Source organism: Eschrichtius robustus, chromosome 12 (genome assembly GCF_028021215.1).
Source record: "Eschrichtius robustus isolate mEscRob2 chromosome 12, mEscRob2.pri, whole genome shotgun sequence".
NCBI classification, from domain to species: domain Eukaryota; kingdom Metazoa; phylum Chordata; class Mammalia; order Artiodactyla; family Eschrichtiidae; genus Eschrichtius; species Eschrichtius robustus.
In genome coordinates this window covers 37,920,855-37,934,426 of record NC_090835.1, presented here as the reverse complement: position 1 = coordinate 37,934,426, position 13,572 = coordinate 37,920,855, and the positions used below count along the sequence as shown (strand labels likewise).

At 56.3% G+C, this 13,572-nt stretch overlaps 1 protein-coding gene across 8 annotated transcripts in view; it reads left to right on the top strand.

Moving 5' to 3' along the window:
- The window catches only part of HEMK1 (HemK methyltransferase family member 1), a 34,350-nt gene continuing 20,778 nt past the window's right edge, over positions 1 to 13,572 (top strand). For 4 of the 8 annotated variants that reach the window (XR_011075736.1, XR_011075735.1, XR_011075737.1 and 1 more), the window contains exons 1-11: positions 3 to 460; positions 1,497 to 1,880; positions 2,171 to 2,262; positions 2,579 to 2,672; positions 6,922 to 7,056; positions 7,392 to 7,456; positions 7,742 to 7,791; positions 8,776 to 8,884; positions 9,733 to 9,828; positions 9,997 to 10,110; positions 11,429 to 11,633. Coding sequence is in view for 4 of the 8 variants with exons in the window: in XM_068558905.1 (XP_068415006.1) it covers positions 1,671 to 1,880; positions 2,171 to 2,262; positions 2,579 to 2,672; positions 6,922 to 7,056; positions 7,392 to 7,456; positions 7,742 to 7,791; positions 8,776 to 8,884; positions 9,733 to 9,828; positions 9,997 to 10,110; positions 10,265 to 10,358 (1,059 nt within the window). In the remaining 4 variants the exon portion in view is untranslated. Of the gene's footprint in view, positions 461 to 1,496; positions 1,881 to 2,170; positions 2,263 to 2,578; positions 2,673 to 6,921; positions 7,057 to 7,391; positions 7,457 to 7,741; positions 7,792 to 8,775; positions 8,885 to 9,732; positions 9,881 to 9,996; positions 10,111 to 10,264; positions 10,681 to 11,428; positions 11,634 to 13,572 lie in introns of those variants that run through there. The other 4 variants (XM_068558906.1, XM_068558905.1, XM_068558907.1 and 1 more) reach the window with 4 other exon arrangements.

The following is a 13,572-nucleotide window of genomic DNA, read 5'->3' as shown; positions in this document are numbered from 1 at the left end:
CCCTGGGCATCGCGCCCCAACTCTCGAACTCAGAGCCGACTGGTGACATGTCTCCGTTCGGGCTGGCTACACACCGGCCGGCCGGGTACCCAAACGCCATCTCGGAGCAGTCACCGCAGGCTGGAGCCTTATCCCTGCCTCGACCTTCAGGAAGACCGTCCGGTCCAGGCCCCCGGGGAGCAACCCTACTCCCAACCACGCACTTTCCCGCCAGTGGCCTGCGGGCGTAGGGGGCGTGGCGTTCACGTCCCCCACTAGCCGCAGGGGCTTCCAAGGTGGAACACACCGGCTCTAGGAACTCTGGAGCTGGGCGACGGGGTCCGCCCGAGCCCTTCCTCAGTTGCGCCAACCCCGGAAGCAGAGCGTCGGAGGGAGCTTGCCGCGGGTCACGCATGTCCGGGAGCAGAGTCCGCGGCAGTTTCTTCAGGCTGGCGGGCGAGTGGGGAAGCTTTTCAGGCAGGTATGCGTAACACCCTCGAGACCTCGAGTTTGTCAGAGCCCTGGCAGCCTTCCTTAAAAAGTCTGTAGCCCCGTAGTACAGATGGAGAAACAGGCTTGGGGAGAGGCGACCTCGCGGTGCGAAACTGAGAGGGAAGCTGCGCCCCTGACTTCAGGCCTCGGCTCCTCCCTGGGCGGCGCTCTGGTAGAGCTGCTTCTGGAGTCTGAAGGAGTTGTGTCTTGACTGGGACAGTTCCTAGCTGGGTGACTTTGGGCAAGTTGCTTCCCGTCTCGGAGTGTCATTTTCCTCTCTGTCTGTCTTTGAAGAGTGGCACCTAGCAGGTGTTCAGTAAAGGCTAGTTTGAACCCTGGTCTCTGTAAGAGGAAAGGAGACCACTGGTTTTAAACCTTCAGTTAAATTTGTTTGTGATAACTTACATATAAAATTAACAAAAATTGTCAATGTTTTACCTGGCAGTTTATGCTGGTGTTTAGGACTATGGGTTAAATTGGGTGGAGGGGTGATTTTCAGCATACAAATCAATGATAGTGCATGCAAAATGTCAAAAGCAAAGCTCCCAAGCAAGGGCAGTCTCCTCTTCCTAGTAATATTAGTCAAGAGCATATAAAATTGAGTTCCTCTATGTGTTGAGCTGGCTCCCAGGCCTTTGATATTCATTGACCGACGCACTGCTCACCGTGGAGTTTGTGTTATTTCCCCCGTTTTATGGATGAGGAAACTGAAACACAGAAATAATGACTTTCCCAAGGTCACACCCTCTGGGTCAGATAGATCTGTCCAACCCCCAAGCCTGGGCCCTGATCCACATCAGCCCATTTATTAGCAGGGACTGAGCTATGGGTTCAGATCACTTGAGCCAAAAACATGAAGAAAATGTCACTGACCAAGACAAGAAAACTCAAATAGGTGGGTGAGGGTCTAAAATGGAGTCAAAGAGGTGACAGAGCAAGAGCATGCCCTCTCTCAGGCAACAGGTCAGAGAGGAGTGGGTCCCACAAGTCTCAGCTGCTCTCCTGGTTCTCCTTCCCTATTCTAGGGCAGCCACATCTGAGGACCAGAGCCATGCTGAGGAGCCAGAGCCTGTGACCTCCATTTCCATCCAGCTGAAGCCAGCCACCATCCTCAGCAGCTGACATCACTAGAAAGATTTGGGGACCTTGGGGAAGTACTCAAGGGATCCTTTCCCTGAGATGTGGAACGTCGGGGCAGAATGCTGAGGGCCCTCCTATCTGGCCTGGGGTGGAGGGGAGGCATTTGGGGCTGCACCTTCAGCTCACAGCAACCCCATCTGCCTCCGGCTCGGTTGTTGAATGCCACAGAACTAGTCAGCCACTGGACAGTGGTCTTTGAGAAAAGGGGCATCCCTGAGGCCCGGGAATCCAGTGAGTACATCGTGGCTCATGTCCTTGGAGCCAAAACAGTTAAGTGCAGTGTTGTCAAGAGGGCAGGAAGTGGGGGGAGGGAGGACTCTGGGGAAGAGACATCCAGGCTTTTCCATTCCACTGAGAGTGCTGAGCTGAGAATGATGAGATTTTTCTGGAGGAATGTGTTAGGCAGATACTTATTTATTCATCCAGCAAACTATTACAGTGTGTGCCAGGCACTAGGGGTTCAGGGATCACCAAGGTGGCCAGTGTTGGACCCACTGGCATTGTCTACAAAAGAAACCTGGGTCAGGGGAGCCAGCCACTCACATTCTCTCTGGGGCAGTTTCAGAGCCTGAGGCCAGGACTTTGGACCCAGCCCCTGACCCCTTGGCAGTTACAGTATGTCCAGGAGCTGAGTAGCTACCGATTGCAAAGGTGAGCACCATGGGCCAAACCAGAGGGCTCTGTGTGGGGGGCAGGGTCCTGCTTCCTTCAGCTCCACCAAGTTCATGGTCAGGGAGGAAGAAAGTGTCCAAGGACTAGGGAGGTGTTGGGATGAGAGAGTGATGAGAGAGGGGTCATGGTAGTAAATAGGAAGAAGAGAGGGAAGGAAGGTCTTGGCTAGGAGTTCTGGGGCATAGGAGACATGACCCTACCCGACACCTTTGGCCACAAGTGGTATCCCAACCCAGACATAGTCTTGTTGGTCCAGGTGCTGGCACTGATGATCACCCTGCTGCCCCCTCTGCAGGATGCCTGTGCAGTACATCCTTGGTGAGTGGGACTTTCAGGGCCTCAGTCTGAAGATGGCGCCCCCAGTGTTCATCCCTCGGCCAGAAACAGAGGTAGGTGTGCCATCAGGACTGGGCAGGGTGGGAATGAAGGGGGTTCAGGGCACCTGTCTTGTCCCAGACTTCCACCAGGGGGCGCTGGAGCCCCATGACTGCTGTCCTTTAGAGGCAGCGCCCTTCCTGGCTGGCTGAGTAGGTGGGGCCAAGAGGAAAGAGGTCTCCTGCTCACCTCCTTGACTGTCCTCACTTCTCAAGCCACTGCCCCAGCCCCTAGGCTGACAGTGGCTCAAGATGCCCCAACTAGTGCTGCCCACCAAGTACTCAGCCAGTTCCTGTCATTTCGCTAGGAGCTGTCCCATGGGCCCATAGCCTACCCAACCCATGGGAAACAAGTGCCCTCCTCTTCCTCAGGAGGCATGGGCGAAGTGGAGAGGGCTCCAGCTGAACATCTGGAAGCCTGGTACAGCTTTGTGACCTTGGGTAGGTCACTGCCCCCTCTGGGCCCAGATGATGAGAGGATTGGGCCTCCAGACTAGGGAACTGGTTGGGACCTTTTACCTTTTACATTCACTATCTAGTCAGGTAATCGCCTGTGTTTCTCAAATTACTAGTACTGGGAAGTGTGTGGTCCCAGCGTGCTGTCTGTAGGTGAGACACCCTAGTCTTGGGAGAAATGCTTTCTATGGCCCTTCTTGGGCTTCCCCATGACCTTGTAGGTGGCAGGGCTGGGAGCCAGAGAGAGCAGAGCAGGTGGAGGGGTGTGTGGGTGGGGGCTGGTGGGCAAGCCAGACGGCACCAGATTCTGAGAAGGGGTGTTTCCAGAAAGGCACACACATTCTTGGGAAAGATCAGGCCTCATCCACCTGCCCCAGCCAGGGACCCAGAGCCCCTTCTCACTTTCCCAGCCTCTTTCCCTCAGCCAAGAAACCCTCTGACCCCACTTGCCCCCTGCATCATGTGGTTGGGAGGCCAGGTCCTTGCCTTAATGCCCAGTGTCAGGGCAGGAACAGTAGGGAGTCTGAGACCTTGCTGAAGTCACAGGGCTGCCAAGGCAGCGAGCATGGGGGCAGCACTCAGACATCCTGTCTCCTGGGTCAGGGCCCCATACCTTACAAGGGGCTGAACCATCGGGGATTGGATGAGCTGGGATAGGTGCAGAGACCCAGAGCAGGATGTAGCCTGCTACCTGCAGACTTTTGGGAGGCCAACCTGTGGCCCCTCCAAGCATGCGACCTCTGGCCAGGAGGTCACTCACCATCCCCTGAGGCTGCCAAGGGTCAGGGCATGGGAGGGAAGCTACCATGATGACCTTTGAGTCCCCTCAGTGCTGACCTGGCACCAACCATGTGTTCCAGGGTTCTGAGTGTTGGGTGTGGACTTCCGGCTCCCATGTGGGGGCCCCCCCTTTCCTGGGTGGGTCTGGGCCAGGAGAGCAACTCTGCTATAAGGGGTGGGGGAGAGGAGGGAGGCTGCGGTTGGGAGGCCAGGTCCTCGCCTCACTGTACAGACATTTCTCAGAATTTGCCAGGTTGCCCCAATGTGAAGCCGCATTGGGGGGTGCCTTACCAAGAACTTGAGAGGACGTGGCCTGTGGTGGGGAGTGGGGAGAATTAGTGCAGGGGAGGGACCATGGTGCTCGCGTTCTCTCCATCCATTGAAGGGTGGTTTCTGATGATGGGTGCAGAATTCTGAAATGCAAAGTTGTAGGTGGTGAGTGGCCTGACCAGTTGGGTTTTCTCTGGGGATGGGGAGGTGGCTCAGTCCCCGGCCTGGCAGTGTGTACAGTGGGAAAACTAAGGCTGGAAGTGTGAGCCATTCTTGCCCAGCTTGGCGAGGTGAGGCTCTGTGAGGTGTGGGAGGCTCAGTGCCCTGTCTGTGATTAGCTTGAGGGAGGCAATGCTGCCTTCCTGGGGCTGCCTCATCCAGAATGTAATCCTAATGAGGGTCCTTATGGCACTCAGGTCCTGCTGAGGCCTTGTGCCAGCCTCTTGAGGGGTGTGGAGTCCCGTTGAGGCAGTGGCTCCAGGCAGAGCCAACAGCTGCCTGCTCTTTGCCTCCTTCCCACATTCCCCTCTGCTCCGACCCTGCAGTGTTCTTGGATTCTCCCCTTGTTCACCTGGGAAAAGTGCCCTGGGCCTGTGACCAGCTTGATTTTCAGCCTCCCCCAAGGAGCCACCAACTCTAGGCTGAGGAGGCTCTTTACTAGGTGAGGAAGAGAGTTTCTGGACTTGCTGGGAGTGGTCTCTATCCCTACCCACCCCCCGCAAAACCCAAAGTGGTCCTACAGCCAAGATGATCTTTCCCGTGATCTGGAGGGTAAGGGAGAGGCCAAGAGGCACTGGTGGCAGTGGGGGCCCAGTCTCTCATCTTCATGCCCTGCCCAGGGTAGCCATTCACACATGTGGTGTGTGTCTCTGAGGTCAGGATGTCTCTCTGAGGTGGCTGGCCAGTGTGGTTGACTAAGGGGTCATTCTCCAGCCAGGCAGGTCTGTCTGTGGTCAGGAAACCAAGAGAAGTTCATGCCCCTGACAAGTTTCAGCTGGCCAGCTGGCCACTTAGTATGTGGCCTCACCACTGTGACCGCAGGCTCCCAGCCACAGCCCTAGACTGCTGGCTCTGTGCTGGTCCCAATGCTGTGGGCGCAGCTTGCTGCCAGCACTCCAGTTCTCCAGTAGTGCCTGGTACAGGGCTGGTGGGAACGAGTGAGGGGAAGCCCTCTCTGGCTGGAGACGGGCTGTCTCACTCATAGGCAGTAGCTTGTTTGGTGCAGAAGGGGCTTGGAACAGAAAAGGTTGGACCCACTGGCCAAGTTCCACCTGCCTTGGACTTGCTGCCCTGGGGACAGGTGAACTTTGCTCCCGGGTTGGGATGAAGGATGAAATACTTTTGGGGACTCAGCACTGAGCAGCTTATGTGGAAAATGAGTCTGAGTGATCTGGAGCCCTCTGCTCTATCGGGGCCTAACTGTTGACATTGGGGCTTGGGGGAAGCTGGGGGTCTGAGGCTCAGGGTAGCTTCCTGTGGCCACTGAGGGCTTGCCCAGCACTTGGGAAGTAGCCAAGAGGCCGCTCTGTGGGCCAAGCCCTGCCCTTGTGGGACACGCCATGACGGGTTAGATTCCTGGTCTTCACGGCATGGAGCATTCAGTTTGGTGGGAGAAGCACACCCCATCCTAGACCTTAGGCCCATAGTGAGGAAGGTCATGGTAGAGAGAGCCTGGAGGAAGTAGATCTCTTTCAGATGAGGGAAACACCCACTTCCTGACTCCTCCCCTCGTTCCCTGAGCCAGCCCCGCCTGGAACCCCAGGAATCCTCAGCCTCTAGGGGGGCCTTTCCTGCCCTCATCCAAAGGGCAGGTCCCTTTGAGAAGGGACACACTGCCCTTTCCCTGCTCCATGCCTGGCTACTTGGGCCCCCACTCTACTGCTGTTCAGAAAGATTTTGGCCAAGGCGCAGCAGCGGCCCTCCACCCTCACCCTATATTGGTTTCCATGCACAGTCTTCAGGTGACAGATGGGTGGGTGAGACTTGAAACTCTGTTGTTTCTAAAGTGACAGTGTCTGAAAGTGTCCCCCTGCCACCAAAGCAGGTACGGTGCAGTTAGGCACCTCTTCCCATGCCATGCCCACTTACCCCATGCCCTGTGTGTGCCACAGTCCCCTTCAGATATGGGGCTCAGGTAGGGCTGTCATCCCCCTGCCCCTCCATGGAGGGAATTCCCTGTCCCTTTGACCTGGGAGCCTCTCTGGGGAGGCTGTGAGGAAGCTGGGGACACATTGGCCCCTGATTCTTGGCCACCATGAGCTGCAGGCCAGGTTCCCAGCGGGTTCTTGACCCCTGGGCCTCACTTTCCTCATGAGGGTCTAACAGATTAATACAGGGAAACCTCCAGAAGCAGGGCCAGGCACAGAGGGGATGGCCAGGGACCATTAAGTATGATTCTTAACATTGCTGTGAGCACAAAACAAGAGGATATCTGTAAAGGGATTAGCTGGGGCTTACTGAACACTTACCATGTACCAGGCATGAGATCAGTGCTTCATGAATGTGCTTCTGTTTAATCTCCACCTGCCCCCAATGAGGTGGGTTATTCTCAACTGTGCTCAAGTTTACAGATGGGGAAGCGGGGGCATGGAGAGGCAGTGTGACCTGCCCATGGCCCCAGCTGACAACGAAGTTCAGTCTGGCTTTAACCATCCCCCTTCTACATTCACACAGGGGCTAACTATGCTTGGGCCTCTGTGCCAGGACCCACAGGGGTCAGGTAAGCACCAACTCTGATCAAGATCTATCTACCTTGTAGGAGCTGGTTGAATGGGTGCTGGAGGAGGTGACCCAAGGGCCCCATGTGGTGGGAGCTCAAGGTGGCCCCCTCATCCTGGAGGTGGGCTGTGGATCAGGAGCCATTTCCCTCAGCCTGCTGAGCAAGCTCCCACAGGTGAGCCCCCTATGCATCCCTCCACCCGACCCTGGGTGGACTGTGACTGGCACTTCCTGTCCTTCCTGCTGATCCCTCCCCAACCCACTCTGCTAGAATTACTTGAGAGGAAATGACGGAAAATAGGAGGAAGACAGAACTGCCCCAGCCCACCATGGTCACAGCCTTTAAGTCCCATCCCCTTGCATCTGACCAGACCCTGGCCACAGAGGAAGAAAAGCTACTGAGTATTTCCCTCCTCTTCTAGCAGAGGGTTGGAAGAGGGCTCTGGTCCCCAGGCCTGGCCTTTCCGAACACCCTGTCTCCCATGTACCTTTTGTTTGTTCTTGGGGCAGAGCCGAGTCATTGCTGTGGACAAGGGAGAAGCTGCCATCTGCCTGGCCCATGAGAATGCTCAGAGGTAGGGGGGCTTGGGGGCAGAGGGTCAGGGTAGGGGGAGTCAGACTTTGGGGCCTGATCTCAACCTCTATCCAGGTATCAAACCCGCCGATGTCCACCCCCAAGAAGGAGGAGGCAGTGGGGGAGGCCTGGCGTAGGTCCCACAGGGTTACAAATGGACAGTGGACACCAGGTATCTTGCTGGTCCAAGAAGGGTTTATTCTCCCATTCTTTGTAGCCAAGGGTAGGAGTCTGTCCCCACCCCCGCCCCCTCCCCATGCTCACCTTTACCTTCCTATCTCTCCAGGCTTCGGTTGCAAGACAGGATTCGGATCATCCCCTTCGATGTGACCTTAGGTACTTTCCCCACCCATCTTCCCTGGGTGGGGATCCTGGGTCCAGATGCTGATGGGTGGATGAATCACTCTGCAGAGATGGAGGGAGGGCTTACACACACACACACACACACACACACACACCCCCCACACACACCCCCCCACACACACACACCACACACACACACCACACACACACACACCCCCCCCTTCCCCACCCCCAATCCTTGCTGAGGACAGGCAAGTCCCTGTTGCCTCCTGGGCTGACCTGACCCATGAAGGGACCAGCCACAGGATCTTTCTTACCTTTCGTATCCCCCATAATTAATTAATTTAACTGGGGCTTGTTTGTTGTCAAGAAGTAAGCAGAAGCTCAAGAGAAAGGCTTTGGGACCAAAATACTTGAGTGTCTGCCCGCCCCCGCCTGGCCCAGGCACAGCATGACTTGGCTGCATCCTTTACGGAGTGCCTTTGGAGTTCTGGCTCCAGCTCTGGCTCTATCACATGCCCACAGCATCCTTGAGCTTCATGTGCCCTCTCCATGGAGTGTGATACCTGGCACAGGGTGGGGCCAGTAAACAGAGCCACTAGGAATCAACTGAGGCCAGGCTTGTCCTCCATACACTCAGTCCATGTTGGCTATGAGGCAGAGTGTGGCAAGGCCAGCGGGGCGGCAGAGAACAGAGGCGCTTGCTTTGTCAGGCAGTCAGAGACGGCTGCCTGAAAGTGGCACTTGATCTGAGTCTTGCTTATTGAGGAGGTTTTTGATAGGAAGAAGAGAAGGCAAGGACACTCCAGGGGGAGAACTGCTGTGTCAGAGCATACACACTCCCAGCCGGGCTGCTGGCTGGGGACCCTGGACACTACTCTACAAGTTTAGTTTATTGGGTCCAGAGATAGGCCTAAGTTGTGGCTTGGGGAGAGGGATTACCCAAGGGACATAACAGTGCGTGGAGCTTCCACCCTTTACCTCCCATTCTCTGCTTTGTGTTCCCGTTGACCACAGAGGGGAGCTGGGCACATCTTCTACCCTGGGGCCCTGTGGACCTGGTCGTCAGCAACCCTCCCTACGTCTTCCACCGGGACATGGAGAAGCTGGCCCCTGAGATCCTCAGGTGTGGGGTAGACCAGAGAGGCCAGGCCTGAGAAGGCCTAATGGGATGGGTCTGCCCTGGAGGACCATACTATCAGGAGGGATGGGGAGGCTGGGGGGCTGAACGGGGCAGTGGTGTTGAAAGAGAGGCTCACTCTGGAACCCACAGACCTACTTTGGTTCAGCATCTGCCTTCCCACTTAAGACCACTGAACCTCTCTGAGCCTCAGTTTCCTGCCTCTGAAAGGGGAGTGGTAGAGCTTTGCTGGGCCATGGGGAGGACTCGCTAATGACTAAAATATCAGACTACAGTGTACAACACATAGAAGGTGCTCAGATGGGTGCATCATTTTCCAGAAGACTGAGGCCCAGAGAGGGAAGGGACCTTGTCCAAGGTTGTGTGGGGTCTTAGCAGGAAAGCTGGGACTAAGACTCTACTCCAGGCTTTGCACTGAGCCATCCTGTTCTCAAACGGCCTGAGAACCAGGGGTAGCCCAGCAGCCTCTGGATGAGGCAGTGGTAGTGAGTGTCAGGGTGCTGGCTTCCAAATTCCTGGCTCTCAGGAGTGGTCAGGGCCAGCTCTAGGCCTCCCCAAGCCAAGAATAGGAACATCCTTGTTGTGGGGAGACCCTCATGCCCTGGGGGTAGTCAGTCAATGGGATTCGCTGAGCATGCCCAGCACTGCCCGGTAGGGGGCTGCATGTAGGAGGTAGGGGAATCGGAGCTGCCATCATTCGGGGTCCTCAGACTTTCTTCTCAGCCCAGAGTGTAAGTTCCACAGAGCCCTCTTTATGGAAGTCCTGGTCAGCTTCTCCATACTTTTCAGATACCCCATCCCAGGCCCTTAGCTCTCACTGTTTTCCCCTTCAGCTATGAAGATCCACTAGCCCTGGACGGTGGGGAGGAGGGCATGGACATCATTACCCACATCCTGGCCCTGGCACCTCGGCTCCTGAAGGACGCTGGGTATGGATGGGGTGTCTCCTGAGTCTGACCTCAACAGCCTCCTCCCCTCCCAGTATGTACTGGGCCTGCCCTGGGTGTCATTCTGCCTCCACCCCTCCCAGCTGGGACAACCCAGAAATGCAGGTCCAGCCCTGCCCAGCTGAGCTGACCCATTTCTCCCCCACCTAGAAGCATCTTCTTGGAAGTGGACTCAAGACACCCAGAGCTCGTCGGCAGCTGGCTTCAGAGCCAGCCTGACCTGTCCCTCAATCTTGTGGCTGTGCGCAGGGACTTCTGTGGGAGGTGAGACTCTACCCTGCCCCCAGTCCCCACAGCCATGCTGGTCCTTCCACTCATACTATCACAGCTCTGGCTGTGGGGCAAGCGTGCGGTTCCCACCCCCTGCTCATTCCCCAGGGCCCAGGCAGTAACTGGCCCCTTGTCCCTGTCTCCTTAGGCCCCGGTTCCTACATATCAGGAGGTGTGGGCCACAGCATGGTTGCCCTGTGGATGCCTGGCCAGGGCCCCAACCTGCCAGAGTGCCTGGCTGACATTTCTACCTGGAATGCTACTTGGAGGGAGGTGGATGGTGCCTTCCAGACCCCAGATGTTTGTGGCATTTCCCATGGCTCTGTGATTCTCCATGCTCTACATTTCTAGGAGACTTGGGAGTAGGCACAAGGGCGGGGGTGTCCTTCCTGGGCCAGCAAAGAGCAAGAGCACCCACAATCCAGCTTAGGAGCTCAGCAGACTGGATTCCCAGTCTGGCCCCATCGTGTCAGTGTGGCCAAGGCAGGTTGCTGTGTCTCTGTGGGTGGAATTGCTCTAGGGATGTTGGGAGATACGGCCAATAAAGTGGCGAGAGACCAGCAAGTGGTGACCTAATGTTTTGTTATTGTGATTTGTGGGTCCCCTGACCCCTTGCCCCTAGGCAGTGCTGGGGGTAAGAGCTTCCTTCTGCCTTAGCGGGGCTGGCTGGCAGGCCCCAGCTGGTGGTGTGGGGAGCAGTGTGGAGAAAGGCACATGGTTGCTCCTTCTGGCCTTGGAAGCCAAGGTACTTGGCACTGATCAGCTCCCTCCCAAGGGCTGGCGTAGCCCTTCAGTGGCCCAGGTGCACTCAACACACACTCCCCTAACTGGGCCTAAGCTCTGAGCGCAGGAACCTCGTCTGAGCTTGAGCTTGGGGATGGCAGCCTACTTCCTGGTGGGGATGGGGCTGAGGGGCCTTGCACAGTTCTGGGGTCACATGTCCACATTCATTTAACTGAAAGCTTGAGCCAGTGAGGGGTGAACAGGGCTTGTGTTTACTTTTTATTCCCATAGTTTTGAGCTAAAACATTCCTTCCAAGCCTTGGGATTTCTGAAAACCCATCTGTCCCTGGTTGGAGCTGGGGAGAGTGAGAAGCTGAGACAGAGTGGGCACCAGGTTTTGACCTCCACCCTAGCTCTGGTCTGCAGGCTTGTGGCTGCCAGGAGGCCTAAAGGCCCTTCTGTCCACAGCGACAGGAAACCTCCAGGTTGGCAGATGCTGGTGCTAGCCTGCATCAGGGTGGGTCTCAAGGAACATGGCAGACTAGGCTAGCTCATTCTGTTGGTCTCCCCTCCCATCCCCCCAACCCAGCACTTTCAAGGGCCTGACCTGGTGATGCAGTGGCCAGAGGCAGTGTGTCTGGTGGACAGCATCCTCTGATGGAGCCAAGATGCTGGATTCTGGAGCTGTGTCTTGCAGTGGGACCTTGGGCAGCTCCCTTCCCTGTGAGAAGCTGGCTCTTCTGGCTCCAAGGCCAGTGCAAGATGGCAGCCTCATTTTACTCTCAGTCAGTCAGGTAAAGTATGTAGCTGGTATTCAAGGGCCCACTCCCCAGGCAGGGACTCCACAAGAGAAGAAATGGCCTGCCTGAGGTCCCATGATGGGAGGAGGACAAACGGAGATAGGAAGTTAGGTCCCTGCCTTGGGGGAGTCTGTATTGCTGGAGTCATACCTGGCCTGAGCTACTCCCTCGCTGTGGTTGGGGGTTGTATTTGCCTTAGCAGAGGCCACATTGCAGTTCCCAGGGCTACCGTATACTGCTCCTTGCCCAGACCCAGCTGCATGGACCTCAGGCCGCCCATGGCTTCCTTTGAGGAGGAGCCAGGGACTCCCAGCCATGGCTGTTCCAAAAGGAACCTGGAAAAGTGGGGTGGGCTTTCAGAGCCCCCGTGCGCTCTCAGATCTCGGCCCGCCTCACCAGTATTGCCCTTCCTCTCCTCCTACCTGTGTCCTTGGGCTCTTGCTCTCTTCGCAGCATCTCAGGGTAGCTGCCCTGACCTAGCAGTCTGTTGCCTCCTTGTCCCACACCTCAACCACTGATGGCTTCCCTGATGGTCTTACCCTCCTGGCTTCAGGCCCGTTACTGAGGAAGGGCCTTGGCAAGCATGTGGATATAGCTCCCCAATAGTACATAATAATGGGGAGTGACAGTGTAGGCGTAGTTGGGGTCACTGAAGCAGGAGACACCCTTGGGGACAACTTCCTCCCATGAGGCCTGACTCCCCTGCGAAAGAGGTGCAGGCCAAGTGGACTGGCAGGGCCAGGCTTCAAGCCTGCAGCCACTGGCTTGACTGGGACTTGGACGTTGAGCTCCAATGTTGGAGCCACACCAGCCTGGGTGCAGATCCTGGCATCTGCCCCTCACTAGGGTATGTCCTTGGGTAGATGACTTCAACTCTGTCAGCCTTGGCTTCTAAGTCTGAGAAATGGGACCAAGTGCTTTCTTTATCTTAATATGATGATTTTGAAGAGACCATGGGTTGCACCTTTCATGGGGCACTGTGACCGTTTTCACTGCTTGCCTTGGAGGGCAGACATAAGGAGGACCCTGTACCCTCATGTGTGTGTCTTGTGGTTGGCACCAACACGAGTCAGGCAGAGACATGGCAGTCTGGAAAGAAGGGAAGGCAGGGATTTCAGTCTCGGGCTCTTGACTTCTCTCTGCCCTCTGGAGATGGAGCCACCAAGAGGCTGGTAGCCTGGCAGCCAGATCTCCCCTCAGTCCCTCCTTTCCTTCTTCACCAGGGCCTGAGTGCCCCAAGGTCCAGGCCAGAGCAGCCTGTGGCTCCAGCCCAGGGAAAGCCAGTCTCACCTGCCTGTCTCCTCTTTCCTTACTGGGGCCAGAGCAGAGATGAGCTGCCTCCTTTAGCATGTGTCATGGAGCCCAGGAGACAACAACAGGAGGATGTGGGGCTGATGGTGGAGTCCAGGCTCTACAGGCCCCTGAGGTCTTGAGGGATGTGCCTGCTGTCCACCCAGCCTCTGTCAGCTGGAGCCCCAAGCGTGGGCAGAGGGTATAGGAGTCCCTGATGGATGTACTCTGGAAGAGCAATTACATCTCCTCTTCTGACAGTTGAGGAAACTGACACTTTGCCTCAAGTTGTATGCTTTTCCCAGCTGCCCATGGCTCTTTCCTTTGGGCCCATCTAGCTGCTTTATTGACATGTACCCTTTCTGCTCTCCCCTAACCCCACCTGGACCCTGGGCCATTAACTTCTCCCAATCCCTTCTCTAAATCCTTGGCTGGCTCCCCATGACCTGAATGTGGTCTCCGTGTCCTGCAGAGTCCAGATCTGAAGAGGTAGGGGAGGATGACTATGGGAAGGGTCTTGGGGAGCCCTCCCAAAGCCTCATCAGTGCTCTGAGTAAGCTTCCATTAGAACAAAGTATTCCACTGCTGACTGGCTTTGAGAACTGCTTTAACCTCTGCAGGCCAGCATGTCCCTTCCCATCCA